This window comes from Jaculus jaculus, chromosome 1, assembly GCF_020740685.1.
Source record: "Jaculus jaculus isolate mJacJac1 chromosome 1, mJacJac1.mat.Y.cur, whole genome shotgun sequence".
In the NCBI taxonomy this organism is placed as follows: domain Eukaryota; kingdom Metazoa; phylum Chordata; class Mammalia; order Rodentia; family Dipodidae; genus Jaculus; species Jaculus jaculus.
Window position 1 is genome coordinate 180,234,362 of NC_059102.1, and position 16,322 is coordinate 180,250,683.

At 49.3% G+C, this 16,322-nt stretch overlaps 1 protein-coding gene across 1 annotated transcript in view; it reads right to left on the reverse strand.

Moving 5' to 3' along the window:
* Positions 1-2,692: 2,692 nt before the first annotated feature.
* Positions 2,693-16,322, reverse strand: part of Cry2 (cryptochrome circadian regulator 2) — a 37,584-nt gene continuing 23,954 nt past the window's right edge. The window contains exons 10-12 of the mRNA XM_045134707.1: positions 16,098-16,190; positions 14,989-15,164; positions 2,693-4,889 (exon numbers count right to left, since the gene is read on the reverse strand). Coding sequence (XP_044990642.1) covers positions 15,025-15,164; positions 16,098-16,190 — 233 coding nt within the window. The 3' untranslated portion in view covers positions 2,693-4,889; positions 14,989-15,024. The remainder of the gene's footprint in view (positions 4,890-14,988; positions 15,165-16,097; positions 16,191-16,322) is intronic.

Here is a 16,322-nt window from a genome sequence, read left to right on the forward strand (position 1 = left end):
GTCTCAGGGTGGCTTCAAACTCATGGCAATCCTCCTACCTCTGCCTCTCAAGTGCTGGGATTAAACATGTGTTCCACCATGCCCGGCTAGAGAAGCTTCTCTTTTCAGATGGCAGTGACCTCTGGGAGACTCAAAGGGCATCATAGTGCTGAGAAGTAACGGAGGAGTGCTCAGCACTGAAATATCTCTATCCCACCTTCCAAAGCTCAGGGTCCATTGCAGAAGAGGTGGTGGGAAAAATGTAAAGCCAGAGGAAGAGTAGCACTCCTCCAGACACAAAATTGCCTGGATATCCATGACCTCACAGTGCCTGATACTACCTATATAAGACCCTCATAATAGCAGGAAAAGATGATATCAAAATGAAAGTCTGATTGAGAGAGAGAGGGGATAAAATGTGAAGAGGAAAATAAGAGGGGAGGGATATATTATGGTTGTCTACAATTATGGAATTGTCAATAATAAAAAAATTTAATAAATGAAATATATAACCATATATATATATGATTTAAAAATATTTTATTTTTATTTGAGAGAGGATGATAATGGCGTTTTGGGGCTTCTAACCACTGCAAAGGAACTCCAGATACTTGCATCCCCTTGTGCATCTGGCTAACATGGGTCCTGGGGAATCAAACCTGGGTTCTTTGGCTTTGCAGGCAAATGCCTTAACCACTAAACCATCCCTCCAGCCTTATAATAAAAATTAAATTTTTTTTTAATTTTTGAGAATCACAGATGGACAGAGAGAGGAAGAGGCAGAGAGTGGGTGTGCCAGGGCTTCCAACCACTACAGACTCCAGGTGCATGCACCACCTTGTGCATCTGGCTTATGTGGGTCCTGGGGAATCATGCCTCAAACCGGGGTCCTTAGGCTTCACAGGTAAGTGCTTAACCGCTAAGCCATCTCTCTAGCCCTATAATGAAATTTTTAACAAAAAGAAAAAATATTTCTTCTCATGGCTGTGAGAACTAGAAATGTCAGCCAGAGCCAGTAGCATCCTTTCTCCTTCACTAGGATCTGGGCCTCATCTCATTCCTGCCCTAGAGCGCCTCCCTTCCCCAGCACTACAGATTGACCTGAGGCACCCTCCAGTCCCACCTACTACTCATGGTGAATTGAGTCCTGCTTTTGGCTTCTCTGCTCCTTGATGCCTCTTCCCTTATGCTAGGAACTTCCTAACATGCTTATTTAGAGAAAGGGTCTGCCATTATGTAGCCCCCTGCTGGTCTTGAACTCACAGCAATTCTCTTGCCTCAGCCTCAAGTGCTGAGAGGACAGGCATGAACCACCTCACCGGGCTCATCAACGCTCTTCCTCCTCTAGTGTGACATTTCAATTGCATTTTCTGCAGTGTCCCCTCTTGGTACCCAAACACTACTGACTTCTTTGATCTTAAAATCTGAGATCTTTCTTTCTGTTCCCATGGTTGACTTCTTGAGAGTTGTTTTTTTTTTTTTTTTTTTAAGGTAGGGTCTCATTGTAGCCCAGACTGACCTGGAACTCACTGTAGTCCCAGGCTGACCTCAAAGTGTTCCTCCTACTTCTGCCTTTCCAGAACTGTGACTGGGGGCAGGAGTCACCATGTCTGGCTTCTTGGTTTTCATTGCCTCCACCCTTGTTTGGTTTGACTATGGTTTCCTCCTGGTCCCAGACAGGTTCTTTCACAGAATGTGGACTGTCAGGGCCAGTGACCCAACTTTGGTAGGTCACAGAGCCTTTGAACAAGCCACTCTGCTCCTCTGGCTAGCAGAAAGACCCGCAGACTATATCCACCACAGGGCAGGGCAGGGCAGAGTAGTGCAAACCAGCACAGCCTGCAAATTGGCCCTTTTCCCTCCGTGCGCTATCCAGCAAGGAGCTGCCTTGTAATACCCTGAAAACATCCTAGAGCCTAAAGCCAGAGGCCTTGGCTGCCTAAGGCGGGAGAGGTGATGTAGTCACGTTACTGCTGCTCTGGTCCTGTGTTAGGTACTCCCGGTCACCATCCGCTGTTGTGGTTAGGCTGCTTTCCTACCAGGACTATCATAGATTACATGTGCGTGTGTACTAGGACTTATGCTCAGCTCAGGAGTGTGTACATGCACAACAGGCCCCTCTTCCAGAACCCTTTGCTCAGGAACAGAGGTGCCTCTGCTTCAAGCCAAACCACATGAACAGTATGGAGAAGGGGAGGCCAGCCCAGGTCTTGGAGGAAGGAGATCAGCAGGAGCTTCAAAGCACAGCCAAGAACCAGCTGAGTCTGAGTTGAGCTCTTCCCATTCTGATTCTTCAGGACAGATTTTGATTTTCTTTGGCTTTGCCAGAGCCCCTTCCCCACCAGGAACACCCGCGTACTGGCACTCTCCCAACAGATGGCTTGAGACAGAGCCAGCATCCAGGCTCCAGGCTTGGCTGTGGTGATTAACACTGTCCAGAGGACCCTGTCACAGACTGGCCAAGCCTGAGGGGACTAAGTAGGCTGTGAGGCAGGCTACTGCAGGCTAGTTCTCAGGACCCTCCTTCCAGGCCAACTGCTCTGTAGTTCTGGCTAAGTGATCCCCAACTTTGACTAAGTTCTGCCCTGCAGGAGCTCACACGGTCTCCTCACTCCAAGGAATAGAGGCTCCCAGCTCCAGCAGAGCTCACACAGTCCTAGCTTCAGCCTTACCACCCCCTTGGCCAGACCTCCCATAAGACTGACAACACAGCTTTACTCAGCCAGGATCAGACGTTTATAAAACAAGTGAACATTCACAAACAAACTGTGGGAAATCGCCTTTGCACAAGTGAATATTCACAAACTGTGGGAGATCACCTTGCAGCCACAGAAAATCTCTATAAAGTGCATTTTGCCCACAACCATCTCTTTCGCATGCTGGGTTTCAGATCTGGAGCGCTGCTGTGTGGCAGGCCCAGGGTCACCAGGCTAGGTGAAAGGAGGCACAAAGCCATTGTGGAGCTCCAGGCCACTCCACCCCAGCTCTGGGAGGAGTGGATTGCTCTATTCCACTGGAAGGCTGTCCCTGGAATGGGCCGGCATGCCAGGAATTATGGAGTAGGAAGGGAAGGGGGTCTTGCCAACGTGTACCTTGGGAAGAGAGCCATCATCAGATGGTTAGGAAAATCATGCCCCAATTTAAGGTGCTACTAAATAAATACTGCATCTGGCCCTTGGCCTTTGACCTCCTCAGGCCAGTCCTTCCAGACTTGCTCCTCTCCCTTGAGCAAGGTTCCCTGGTCCCCCTTGCTCCTGGCTGGGGCTGTGGAACCGGGTACCCCATACCCAGTGTTCTGCATATCCACCATCACCTGTGCTCAGCTTCCCACACATTATAGGACGTTTCTTGTGAGGGTGACAGACATAGTGTAACAGTTGGACTCTAAAGGCAGCTCTCTGCTGAGAAAACTTGAGGGCATCTCAGGAAAAAGCCTGTCAATACACTTGGACCTGACCCCAGGGTTCTGGCCCAAGGCTGGAGGACAGTGAGGACTAGGGCCAAGGGGTTGACTCCGAGGCGAGGAGCGGTCACAGGGGAGGTAGAGAGGAAAAGCCCAGAGGCCAGCTTAATGGTACATGTGAGAACAACAATCCAAATAGGAATTAGCCTTTCAACTCTGTACAGAAGTGCCCTTGCACACGTCCACACACACACGACACACACATGCACACGTTGTGGCTCAAGGGTAGGCCACAGGGTGGAAGGAAGACTTGCTCTGTTGGTCACAGTCCTTTCACGCTTCATTCTCCATGTGGGCTGGCAGTGGGAGGGCGAAGTGGGAGGATAAGCCTTCCTGCAATGCAGGACTGGCTTCTTTGGGCCACCCCTGCTCCCCACTGCCACTCCAGAAAGGGATAGTGTGTAGGTGTGATCGCTACTGGACTTCTGCCAGCAATCCCTGGCACTGCCCACCTCTTGGTCCCTCTGCTGGAGTCCTTGCAGCCTAGCTGCTGGACAGCTGGCATGCATGGCAGCATGGGTACTGACTAGTCTGAGGTAGGCCCTGGAAGCCTAAGAACAAAGACTGGCCAGCTTCTCCGGCTATGGGCCGGCTGTCCTCGCTGGGGCACTGTGGTGCTTGGAGTGTGTGGGCAAAGGAGCCAGACGGCCCTGGTTTCCTCCTGGTGGAGGGGCCGCTTCTGTCTCTGGCTCCTCCACAGTTCCTGGCCTCCGCCTCTAGAGAAGGAATAGTGAGAGCTGAAAGTCTGTTCTCCACCTTACTTCCAGGCAAAGGCAGATATGCTGACTGAGGCAGCCTTGCACAAGCTGGACACACAGCACACCAGGCAGGTATCAGGGTTCACTTCAGTGTATTGGTGGAGACTTTCCAGGTACATCTATAGCCTCGTATTACTCCCAGATGCCCAACGAAGGGTCCAGTGGCCCCAGGGGCACGGGAAGACTGACAGCTGGCTAAGCCTGAATGGATATTATGCACTCTAGCCTGCCCAGCTTTCCGAGTCAGTACTCTGGCCACTTCTAGAATCCCATGCTCTGGACAAGAGCCACACATAGGGTCCTCCAGCTCCTCAGTCAGGTGGGAGAAGGAAGAGGGGTCTTGGGAGGCAGATACCAGCTAGATCCTAGCACTACATCCTACTGGGACAAAAAAGCAGGCCCCTCGCGCAGGTCTGGTGGAAGGTCACCGCTGTGGCTGGAGGGCAGGAAGCAGCACGTGCGGTGAGTGTGCTCCAGGCACTCCTCCAGCCCAGGCAGCGTTCGGGATCATGACAGTGTAAACAGACGCATGCACACGCACATGGCACACCATTCCTTCCTCTGCACACACGCACACACGCACGCTCGCTCGCTCTGTCGGAGGATCAGCTTCTTTGTCAGTTCACTCCGTGGCCATGCTGCAGCAGCTCAGGCACCCGGGCTTTGCTCTCGGAGCGACGGCTCTGCAGCTGGAAGAGACAAACAAGAGCAAAGGGGGCATTCAGGAGGCTGCTCATCCGAGTGTGCTCCTCTGGGAGTGGGACAAGCCCAAAGAGCATGCTGCCTGGGCCACAGTCCCCCGGGACAGGTCGTTGCTGGGAAACCCTGGGAGTGGATGAATAGTGTGTCTCTGACATGTGAGCTGAAGACAAGCGCTCCCTGCAGACACGGCCCAAGGCTTAGGGCAAGAGAATGGGGCTATGTGATCATCAATTGGCTGACATTTGCTCTGCTTCTGGAGAAGGGGAATCAGAAAAGGCAGCTGGGCCGGCCATGGTGGCGCACGTCTTTAATCCCAGCACTTGGGAGGCAGAGGTAGGAGGATCGCTGTGAGTTCAAGGCCAGCCTGAGACTACATAGTCAATTCCAGGTCAGCCTGGGCTAGAGTGAGACATCATCTTGGTGGGGGGGGGGGTAGAGGAAGCAGCTGGAAGAGTTGCTGCCCAGGAAGAGTAAGATAATGACTGAGTTTAGAACTAGCAGGTGAGTGAAATTCTACACACAGATAAAAGAACCTTTATGTAGGGCTGGAAGATGAGGGGCAGGCACAACCAGAAGTGGGGGTGTAAGAATAACTCAATTTAAAGATTTAGACTAGGGCTGGAGAGGTGGATCAGTGGTTAAAGGCGCTTGCTTGCCAAGTCTTCCAGCTTGGGTTTGGCTGGGGTTCCATTCCCCAGTACCCATGTAAAGCCAGATGTAAAAAGTGGCACATTCATCTGGAGTGCGTATACTTTGGCAAGGGGACCTGACACACCCATTCTCTCTCTTCCCTTACAAATAAGTGAATAAAAGATTATATAGATTTAGGGGCTGGAGAGATGGCTCAGTAGTTAAGATGCTTGCCTGCAAAACCTAAGTACGTGGGTTCAATTCTCCAGAACCCACATAAAGTCAGATGCACAAGGTGGCACATGCGTCTGGAGTTCTTCATATTGACTATAGAGGCCTTGGTATATCCAATGCACCCATTCTATCTGCCTCTTCCCCTCCTCTAAAATAAATAAACAAACAAGATATAAAAAAGATTATAGATTTAGACCATCCTGGATCTGTGGCCGAGGGAGAAATGACCTTAGCCAAGACCACAGCACAGGTTCAGGCTATCATAATGCTGGGCTGCCTAACAAGCCTAGGAGGGCTGAGTGAGCTACCGCAGGGCGGGCCGCACACTTGTGCTGATGGCCTACGCCCCTTCCTATGCCAAAGTCCTAACTGCCAGAATTTGAGATGCGACTGGATGGACTATAGTCCTCTTTAAAGACTGTCTTTAGGGCTGGAGAGATGGCGTAGCGGTTAAGCGCTTGCCTGTGAAGCTTAAGGACTCCAGTTCGACGCTTGGTTCCCCAGGTCCCATGTTAGCCAGATGCACAAGGGGGCGCACGTGTCTGGAGTTCGTTTGCAGAGGCTGGAAGCCCTGGCGCGCCCATTCTCTCTCTCTCCCTCTACCTGTCTTTCTCTCTGTGTCTGTCGCTCTCAAATAAATAAATAAATAATTAAAAAAAAATAAAGACTGTCTTTAAACAGTTATGTAAAAATGAACTTTTTTTTTTCAAGGTAGGTTTCACTCTAGCCCAGGCTGACCTGGAATTTACTATGTAGTCTCAGGGTGGCCTTGAACTCATGGCAATCCTTCTACCTTTTCCTCCCACTGGGATTAAAGGCATGTGTCACAACGCCCAGCCAGTTATGTAAAAATGAGGAGAGTAGGGTGACCCTAAATCTAATGGGGGAGAAGAAATTTGACCCATGGTATAGAGGGAAAACCATGACCCAGGGAAAAGGTCATCTACAAGCCAAGAGAGATGGCATGACCTTGGAACTTTAGCCTCTGCAGCTGAGGATCTGTGGTACTGTTATGGTGGCCATTGTAGACTGAGACAACCTGTGATCCCATCAACACTCCATGTCTACAGATGGGAAACCTGAGTGACAGAAGAGCAGTACTTTGTCCCAGACAAGAGTGCCCATGAACTACAGAACCAAGACAGGAATGCCCACTTCTTCCTGAGTCCAAAATCCATGGAGTAAGTAATCTCTATAGTGCAGTATTGCTCGTTAAGACTTTTATAGGCCGTCAAGAGGGCATCTGGAGCACAGTGGTGCATGCCTTTAATTCCAGCACTTGGGAAGCTGAGGTAGGAGGACCACAGTAAAACCCTGTCTCAACCACCCAGCCCCCAAAACAAAGAGGAAACCCAACAACATGACATAAAAATTAACATTCAAGCAACATGAAATGGAAGTCGTTATCAGAAAGGGGTAATAGCCAGGTGTAGTGAAACACACCATTAATCCCAGCACTCGGGAGGCAGAGGTAGGCGGACTGCTCTGAGTTTGAGGCCACCCTGAGACTACACAGTGAATTCCAGGTCAGCCTGGGCTGGGGAGCGAGATCCTACCTCAAAAAAACCAAAAGAAAAACAAAAGAAAAAGGTGGTGGTGGTGGGGGATGCTCTAGCAAGTCCGACATTTCAGCAGGATGTGGTGGGGCTCATGCCCATAATCCCGGAGATTTTTAGGGAAGGACTGCCATGGATTGCAAGGCCAGTTTGGGCTACAGAGTGAGTTACAGGTAACCTTCACTTGAGTGAGATCCTGTCTCTAAAACAAAGCAAAAGCATCAAGAGTTTTGGAGACATGAATCTACGCCCACCCTTCAGGCAGGTGAACCTTGTTTGTTTGTTCTGAGACACAGACTTGTGTAGTTCAAATGTGCTGTGTAGCTAAGGATTCCTGATCTTCCTGCTTCCATCTCCAAATTCTGGGATTGGAGCCATGCACTCAAGAAATCCTTTGAAGACTCCATACTAAATCTGAAGCCAACTGTACCTACATTATCTAGAAGCTGGGCCAGACAACAAAGTAGGAGTGGGCACGTGCATGGTCAGCTCCAGGGACCTCATTCTTTGAGCAGAGTATCATTTTCTTTGCTTTAAAAAATATCTTTTTGAGCACATGCCTTTAGTCCCAGCACTTGGAAGGCAGAGGTAGGAGGACTGCTGAGTTTAAGGCCACCCTGAGACTACATAGTAAATTCCAGATCAGCCTGGGCTAGAACAAGACCCTACCTTGAAAAAACAAAACAAAACAAAACAAAACAAAACAAAACAAAACAAAACAAAACAAAACAAAAAACCCAAACAAACAAAAAATATATATCTTTTGGGTTAGAGAGATGGCTTATCTGTTAAGGGAGCTTGCCTGCAAAGCTAAAGGACCCAGGTTTGATTCCCCAGTACCCACGTGAAGCCAGATGCACAAGGTGGTGCAAGGGCCTGGATCTCCTTTATTGTGGCTCGAGGCTCTGGCGCGCCTATTCTATGTATCTGCCTCTTTCTCTGTCTCTCTCTCTCTCTCTCAAATAAATATTAAAAATATCTTTTATTTATGTGTGTGTATGTGTGTGTGTGTTCTTGCCTCTGCAAACAAACTCCAGATGCATGTGCCACTTTTTTCTATCTGGCTTTCTGTGGGTGCTGGGAAAATGAACCTGGGTTGGCAGGCTTTGCAAGCAAGTCCTTTAATCACTGAGCAATCTCCCTAGCTCCAGAGTATAACTTTCAAGTCTTCCCCTTTTAGTATGTGCTGACTATAGTAATCTAGCCATGCTTATTTGCTACAAATCAATGTATCTGGGACTGAGGTGTGATTACATTTATGGAAACAAGCTGTGAGCATCCAGAGAGCTGGCCCTGCTGGTAAACCGCACATGAGTACTGTTCTGAAAGTGACTCCAGCATTACAGAATACACCACAGTGGGACTTGTACTTTTTGGTTTTATCCCCCTTCAGGACTGGTGGGGGTAGGCAGGAGATGAGTGCTTGTAGACATCCTAAAATGTGGGTTCATTCTCAAGGGCCCCTAGACCCATCAAGAGAACAAGATATGCATAAGGGACAGTCCGCAAAGACTCCAGCACTATGGGCATTTACACACACATATCTCTGTGTGTATATATACAATTAGTAATTCATTTTAACTGACGGATAAAACATAAAATTATAAATAATTATACATTATTACATACCATGATTTTTTTTTTTAGACAGGATCTCATGTAATCCAGGCCGGCCTCAGACTCCTGATCCTCCTATGTCTATCTCCTCAATGCTGAGATGACATAATTCCCAGCTCACCATGTAGTGTATGTGTGTATGTGGAATTATTCTCAAACTTACAGTGATCCTCCTACCTCCGCCTCCTAAATGTTGGGATTAAAGGTGTGTACCACTATGCCTGGCTCATATAATTTTTTAAAAAATGTTATTTATTTATTTGCAAGCAGAGACAGTAGAGATAGACAGACAGAAGCAGCATGCCAGGGCCTCCAGCCACTGCAAACAAACTCTAGACGCACGCGCCACTTTGTGCATGTGGGTACTGGGGAATCAAAACTGGGTCCTTTGGCTTTGCTGGTAAGTGCCTTAACTGCTAAGCCATCCCTCCAGCACTCATGTAATATTAAAAAAATTACGTATGCATGCATGCATGCGCATGTGCATGCCAGGACCTCTTGTCACTGCAAGTATCAGGCTCTTGCCATTTTTTTCTTCTGGCTTCTGTGAAATGTTTTTTTTTTTTTTTTAAATTTTTTTTTTGTTCATTTTTTATTTATTTATTTGAGAGCAACAGACACAGAGAGAAAGACAGATAGAGGGAGAGAGAGAGAATGGGCGCGCCAGGGCTTCCAGCCTCTGCAAACGAACTCCAGACGCGTGCGCCCCCTTGTGCATCTGGCTAACGTGGGACCTGGGGAACCGAGCCTCGAACCGGGGTCCTTAGGCTTCAGAGGCGAGCGCTTAACCGCTAAGCCATCTCTCCAGCCCCTGTGAAATGTTTTTGATGCATGTATACACTATATATTCCTTAGACCAATTTATTTATTTAAAATATTGTCACTTAAATTTTTAAAAAATTTATTTAGAGACAGAGGGAGAGAGAAAGAGGTAGAGAGAGAGAGAGAGGAAGAGGGAGAGAATGGGTGCACCAGGGCTGTCAGCTGCTGTGAAGGAACTCCAGATGCGTGTGGCCCCTTGTGCACATGTGCAACATTGTGTGACTGCATCACTGCGTCTGGCTTACACAGGACCTGGAGATTTGAACAGGAGTTCTTAGGCTTCACAGGCAAGCGTCTTAACTGCTAAACTATATCTCTAGCCTACTGTTTAAGTTTTATTTTTTTCCTCAAGGTAGGGTCTTGCTGTAGCCCAAGCTGACCTGAAATTCATTGTGGAGTCTCAGGGTGGCAACAAACTCATGGCGATCCTCCTACTTCTGCCTCCAGAGTGCTGGGATTAAAGATGTGTGCCACCATAGCTAGCTTCCCTAAACCGATTTAAATATATCTCTCACCTGGGCTGGAGAGATGGCTTAGCGGTTAAGCACTTGCCTGTGAAGCCTAAGGACCCCGGTTCGAGGCTCGGTTCCCCAGGTCCCACGATAGCCAGATGCACAAGAGGGCGCACGTGTCTGGAGTTCGTTTGCAGAGGCTGGAGGCCCTGGCGTGCCCATTCTCTCTCTCTTCCTCTATCTGTCTTTTTCTCTGTGTCTGTCACTCTCAAATAAATAAAAAATTAAAAAAAATGTATCTCTCACCTAAAACATTGACCATTTCTTTATGGTGGAAACATTCAGACTCCTTTCTGGACTATATAGCATATCCCTGTTATCTGCACTTTCCTTCCTCCCTGATGCTTCTGGAAACCACCATTTTCAACTATCTATCTCAGCTTCCTTGTGATCAACTTTTTTTCATATTCTATATACACTGAGATCATGTGGCATGTCTGAGCCTGGCTCATTTCACTTAACCTGATATCTCCACTCAACAACTTTCTCCTGGCAGATGGCAGGACTTCACTCTTTGCTATGGCTCAACAGTACCCCACTGTGTATATGTGCCACATGCAGTCTTTGGGGTGTACATCAGTCTCTATAAAGATGGGGACCCATGAGGTCTCAACTGAGAAGGAAAAAGGATGGAGTGAAGCCAGGTGGATTCAATGATCATGCAGACCTATGATGACTCTGGCATGATTTACTTGGGACAGGCTCATGACAGAGGGTGGGCCTCCGACAGGCCCTAGTTGCTTAAGGCCCTCTTTGATGGTTCACAGGCACGAGCTCTGAACCCTAAGCTTTATGAGTAGCTCATCTGTGTCTACAAGTCAAAGGTCTGTTGTACTAGTTCCTCTAGCTGCGTGCTCAGCAGATAAGCGTGCTCTCCTTCTCAGGCAAGAGCACACATCTGCAGACAAGGGGTTGGGAAATCAGGTGAGACTTGCAGGAAGATCAGCTGGGCTGAGGTGCTCAGGGGAAAGAACTCAGGACAGGCAGTGAAAAATCAACCTCTTCACAGTCCATCTCTTGCAACCTGCCACGAATACAAGGAACAGAGGCAGCTGGGGCAGAAAGGAAGTCTGAATGGCTGCCTCCTTCCAAGCCTCAGAGTGAGTTATGATGGCCTCTAGGATACCTTTTCCCTCACACCCATTAGACGCTACCAATCTGCCACCTGCCTTCCTGAGGAGTGAATGCAATAGGGCGCCTATACGAGGTTGTCAGCAGAGGGCTCCCCCATAGTGTTGGAGAGCAACTGTGAGTCTAGTGGTACTCTTCTCCCCAGCTTGTGGGATGAGGAATGTTGCCTGAGAGCATGAAGAAGGCTGAGGCTTGGCTACCAGCTCCTAATTCCAGACCTGAGCTGGGCCTGGCTGGAGCAGAAAACAAAAACTTCAACTCCCTCTCAGTTCTCCTGCTTCCTGTACCATACACAAAAAGGAAGGCCATCAGTCAGTCCACAAGTGCATATTGGTTTGTAGGTAAAGGGCTAGGGACACTGGGCTTCTCCTTGTTTCCAGGTCAGGAGCTGGGAAGCAGAGGTGAGATAAACCATGGAAGACTTGGCCCAGCCAGGAAGTCTAGGCCTGAGGTGCAGACCTGGGCTCTTCCTGGGAGCCAGGTGGTCTCCTCTCCACACTGGAGAGGTTGTTAGTGCCTGTCACACATCAGGAGGGAGCACACAACTAAGTAAGTGTCAGTGTGACAATGAGGACATTTAGAAATAAGATGTCCTTCAAGCACAGGCTAGGGAGGGGAAGAGCCTCCTTGAGCCTTCTGTGTGGACAGGGCACTCTCACCAGATCACTATGTACCAGCAAAGAGGACATGTCCCCCTGTGATAAGAGAACTGGACCGAAGAGCATTACTGAAAGCTGATGGAACCCTGACAGTCAGCAGCTCTGGGGATTATGGGCAGGCAGCTGACATGAGAACTATTTGGAGAGTGCCTTGTTTTTTCAGTTTAGTGAACACTGTAAAATACAACTAAGTCCAGAGCATTCGGACGGTGTGGGTTCAAGTGAGCACGGAAACTACTGTTAGCAGACATGTTTTCCTACAGTCAAAATGCAAATGACTGTCCATCCTATGCGGAGCCATAGTGCTAGAAAGCTCAGAAACTACAAAAGTGCTGGAAACAGTAGAGCCCCAGTGCCACAGCGCTCAGAGATCTCAAAAGGTTATGACAGAGCCTCAGTCTGGAAAAGAATGATGAGCCACACCTTACATTTGCAGCCCAAAGTCACAAGAGTGAAAAGTGAAAAGGACCAGGGGGTGGGGACAAAGCTTCCCTATCTTCCTACAACACTCTCTCAGGTGGGCCAGTGGGCCTTTCTTTGGGTCACCTTGTGCAGGGCTTTCAGGCCCACCATCAAAACCACTCAGAAGCACATACAAGGTAATGCTGCGACTGTATCAGCATGGGAGCTTTACTCATGCAAAGACTTTTCACGTAGGGGCTTTCACTGACCCCTACACGGAAGGGCAGGTGACAAGGGGCTGCAATTGCGTTTCACAGATGAGAGAACCGCACCTTTCTAGGCCCAAGTGCTTTAGCCAAGAGACACAGTTCATTTTTCTCTAGGATTTCCAAAGACCACAGGGCTCCCTGTGTGTTTTGAAGGAAAATCTGTAAGCTTTTGGTGTACAAGGCTACAGAGGTGCCCTCTGCATGCTGGGTGCTCTCTTGGCATCAGTGTGATACCCTCTCACCCACGAAGTCTTGTGCAGGGTCCCACCCCGTACTCTCCCCAAACACCAGAGTGATCTCCTGTGCCACAGGCCTCCTTGCTCCCAGGAAGTCCTCCATGGCCCGTGCTTGATCTTACAGCCCTGCAGGACCTGAGTGGAGCATGATCCCAGGTTCCTCCAAGCAACAATCTCAATAAAGTACCCAGGGCTGGAGAGATGGCTTAGTGGTTAAGCACTTGCCTGTGAAGCCTAAGGACCCCAGTTTTGAGGATTGATTCCCCAGGAACCACGTAAGCCAGATTCCCCAGGACCACGTAATCAAAAGGTGGCACATGCATCTGGAGTTCGTTTGCAGTGGCTGGAGGCCCTGGTGCATCCATTCTTTCTCTCTCTCTGTCACTCTCAAATAAATAAATAAATAATCTTTCTTTAAAAAAATAAAGTACCCAGCACAGCAGGGAGCACCCCATAGTAACCAGCACAGCAGTGTCCAGTTAAGGGAGAGGGTGCAGGCAACAAGGAAAGCTTACTGTCTCACTGAGCCCATAACCTTAAGACAGTCCAGATGGCCCCAGTGTGGACCTAAGGTGAGAGGATCTGGAACAAAGAACCATGTAGCTCAACAGAGAAAAGCACCTCTCAATGTGCTGATGCAGATGTGGCCCATCCAGAAGGCACCTGCCAGGCACAATGATTCAGACAGGAGAGCAGTCTATATCTCCCCAAGTAGGTTTTCTTTTGAGTTTTTTTTTTCCAAGGTAGTGTCTCACTGTAGCCAGGCTGACCTGGAACTCACTCTATAGCTCCAGGCTGGCTTCAAACTCACAGTGATCCCCTACTTCTGAGTGCTGGGATTAAAGGTGGTAGCCACTGACCTGACCCCCTCACCTTTTTTAAGGATGTTTGGGAGGCTTCCAGAAAGAATGAACACTGATGGGGAAGTACAAAGCTACAGCCAGAAGGTGGGAATGCGGAGAGTTTATGTATGGCACAGAAGTTGGAGTCCACAAGTCCTAAGCCTGGTCGGGCTGCCCCTCCTGCCTACTGAAGCTCAGTGCTGCCCTCAGCTGGTCTGCCTGCACAACAGCTACTAACCGGGCCACAGGCTGCTTCCCAGCTTCATATGCAGCCTGGATTCTTTCTGTGGGATCTGATTCCCTTTAACAAGAACCTGCAGCAACCAAACAATAACGACCTCCCCTTTTCCTTTTCTGTTTGCTGGCAAACTTAATAAAGGATTCCTACTCAAATTTGCTTCTACCAAAATTAACCCTTCTTTGCTTACAGATGTTTTCCTGGTCTGGAGAGATGGCTTATAGGTTAAGGCATTTGCCTGTGAAGCCTAAGGACCCAGGTTCAATTCCCCAGTATCCACGTAAGCCAGATGCCCAAGGTGGTACGTGGGTCTGGAGTTTGTCTGCAGTGGCTGGAGGCCCTAGTGTGCCCATTCTCTATCTGCTTCCTCCTTTCTCTCTCAAATAAATAAATAAATATTTTTTAAAAAGTTTTGGGCTGGAGGGATAGCTTAGTGGTTAAGGCATTTGCCTGCAAAGCCAAAGGACCCAGGTTTGATTCCCCAGGACCCATGTAAGCCAGATACACAAGGGGTCACATGTGTCTGGAGTTCGTTTGCAGTAGGTGAAGGCTCTGGCGCACCCTTTCTCTCTCTCTCTGTCAAATAAATAAATAAAATAAAATAAAATAAAATATTTTTAAAGAGTTTTCCTTTCCTTTTAAATTTTAGAAGGTAAGATGGGCATGGTGCTGCATGCCTGAAATTTCAGTACTAGAAAGGCTGAAGTAGAATTTCTACAGGTTTGGGCCATCACAGACTGCACAGTGAGTTCCAGGCCAGTCTGGGCTACATAGTGAGGCTGTCTCAAAGAAAAAAACCAAAGAAACAAAACTACAGTTTAGGTGTAAAGTTCTGAATGGTAGCATTCTGGAGCTGTAAATCCTTCCTCCAGACCTTACTCTAGTTTGCTGTTTGAACCTTCGGCTGGCCATGGGTACCTTTCCAAAGCAAGCCTCACCTTCCTCCCTACGGCTCACAGCTCTGCCGCTCACTCTCAGGCATCCTTGCTGGGCAGCTCTGGGACAGGCAGGTCTGCTACCCGGGCCCGTTTGCTGAGTTCTTCACCAGGTGGCTCCTCGGCTGCTTCCAGCTTGCGCTTGGGGGACGCTGGGCCACTGGTGAGTGGTCGGGGGCCTGTGGGGAAGCATGTTAAGAGTCACAGTGACTGCGTGCAGCCAAAATCGCCCCACACTGTGTAATGGCTGCTCTTTGGGGACAAAGAGCCCTGCCTTGGCCTTCCTTTCAACAGTGACCTCGCCTGGAGATCTCTGAGGAGGGCATGTGTTGCCCCCAACCCCGAGGCCAGAGACTGGTTTGGCCTGCCTTCTGTCCTTGCTGTGAAGGTGAGGCATTCACTTTGCAGCCTTAGAGAGACCTCCTGAGCGGCAGTGAGCAGGGCCTGGGCCATGGTGCCAGGTTGGTGGGACAGATTTGAAAAGCCACTCTTGGTAGATCATGACACTCTCACTTGACAGACTACCCTGAGGCAGGAGGGAGGAGGTTCAGCACACAGCTCATCTGCTCTCCTCCATGGTCCCCCTCCCCCCCGTCTCCTTCCTTGCCTCCCTGTCCTCATACCTGTCTCCCACCGTCCACTCTGCAGGCATCTGGAAGGCCATGCATGCCCTGCTCAGCTTCAGTGTACAGAGGGCAGAGTGGTGGGAGCCTGTTGATGCGCACCTTGTCCCAGCTCAGCCTGACTCCTCACACATGCACCACACACTGACACACTGGCTGCCTTCTGTTTCTGCGCTCGCTCCTGTTTCTGGGCTTTTTTTTTTTTTTGGCTTTTCCTTTGCCTGGAATGTTCTTTTCTCATTCCTTTGGAAGGCAGGCACCTGCTCTCAGTGCTTAGTGAGGCGTTCCTGCCATGTTCCCTCTTTGTGGCCCCTTTCCATTAAGCAACTCAATGTTACGTTCCCCCAAAGTTGTTACCCACAATGCTGCCACTCATCCCTTACTATCTGAGAGCCTCAGGTGGAACGCGGCCATTCCAGCGTCAGTCAGAGTGACTGAAGCAATGGCAGGCACGGGCCACAGAAGGCCTGCGAGGCTGCCAATATTCACCTGTGCTGCTGATGTTCCCAGTCTGGCTTGAGCTGGGCTCTGCCCCAGGGTGGCTGAGATCTTCCACACAGGAAGGGACAGATGCCAGCAGACCTACGGGGTAGAGAGGGGTAATCGGAACACACCCAACAGGACTGCAAGGACTACGGGGCACAAGACACAAGTGTTGGAGAGGGCACTACGACCAGGTCCCACTACCCCACAGCTACTCAGGGAGCCCAACCG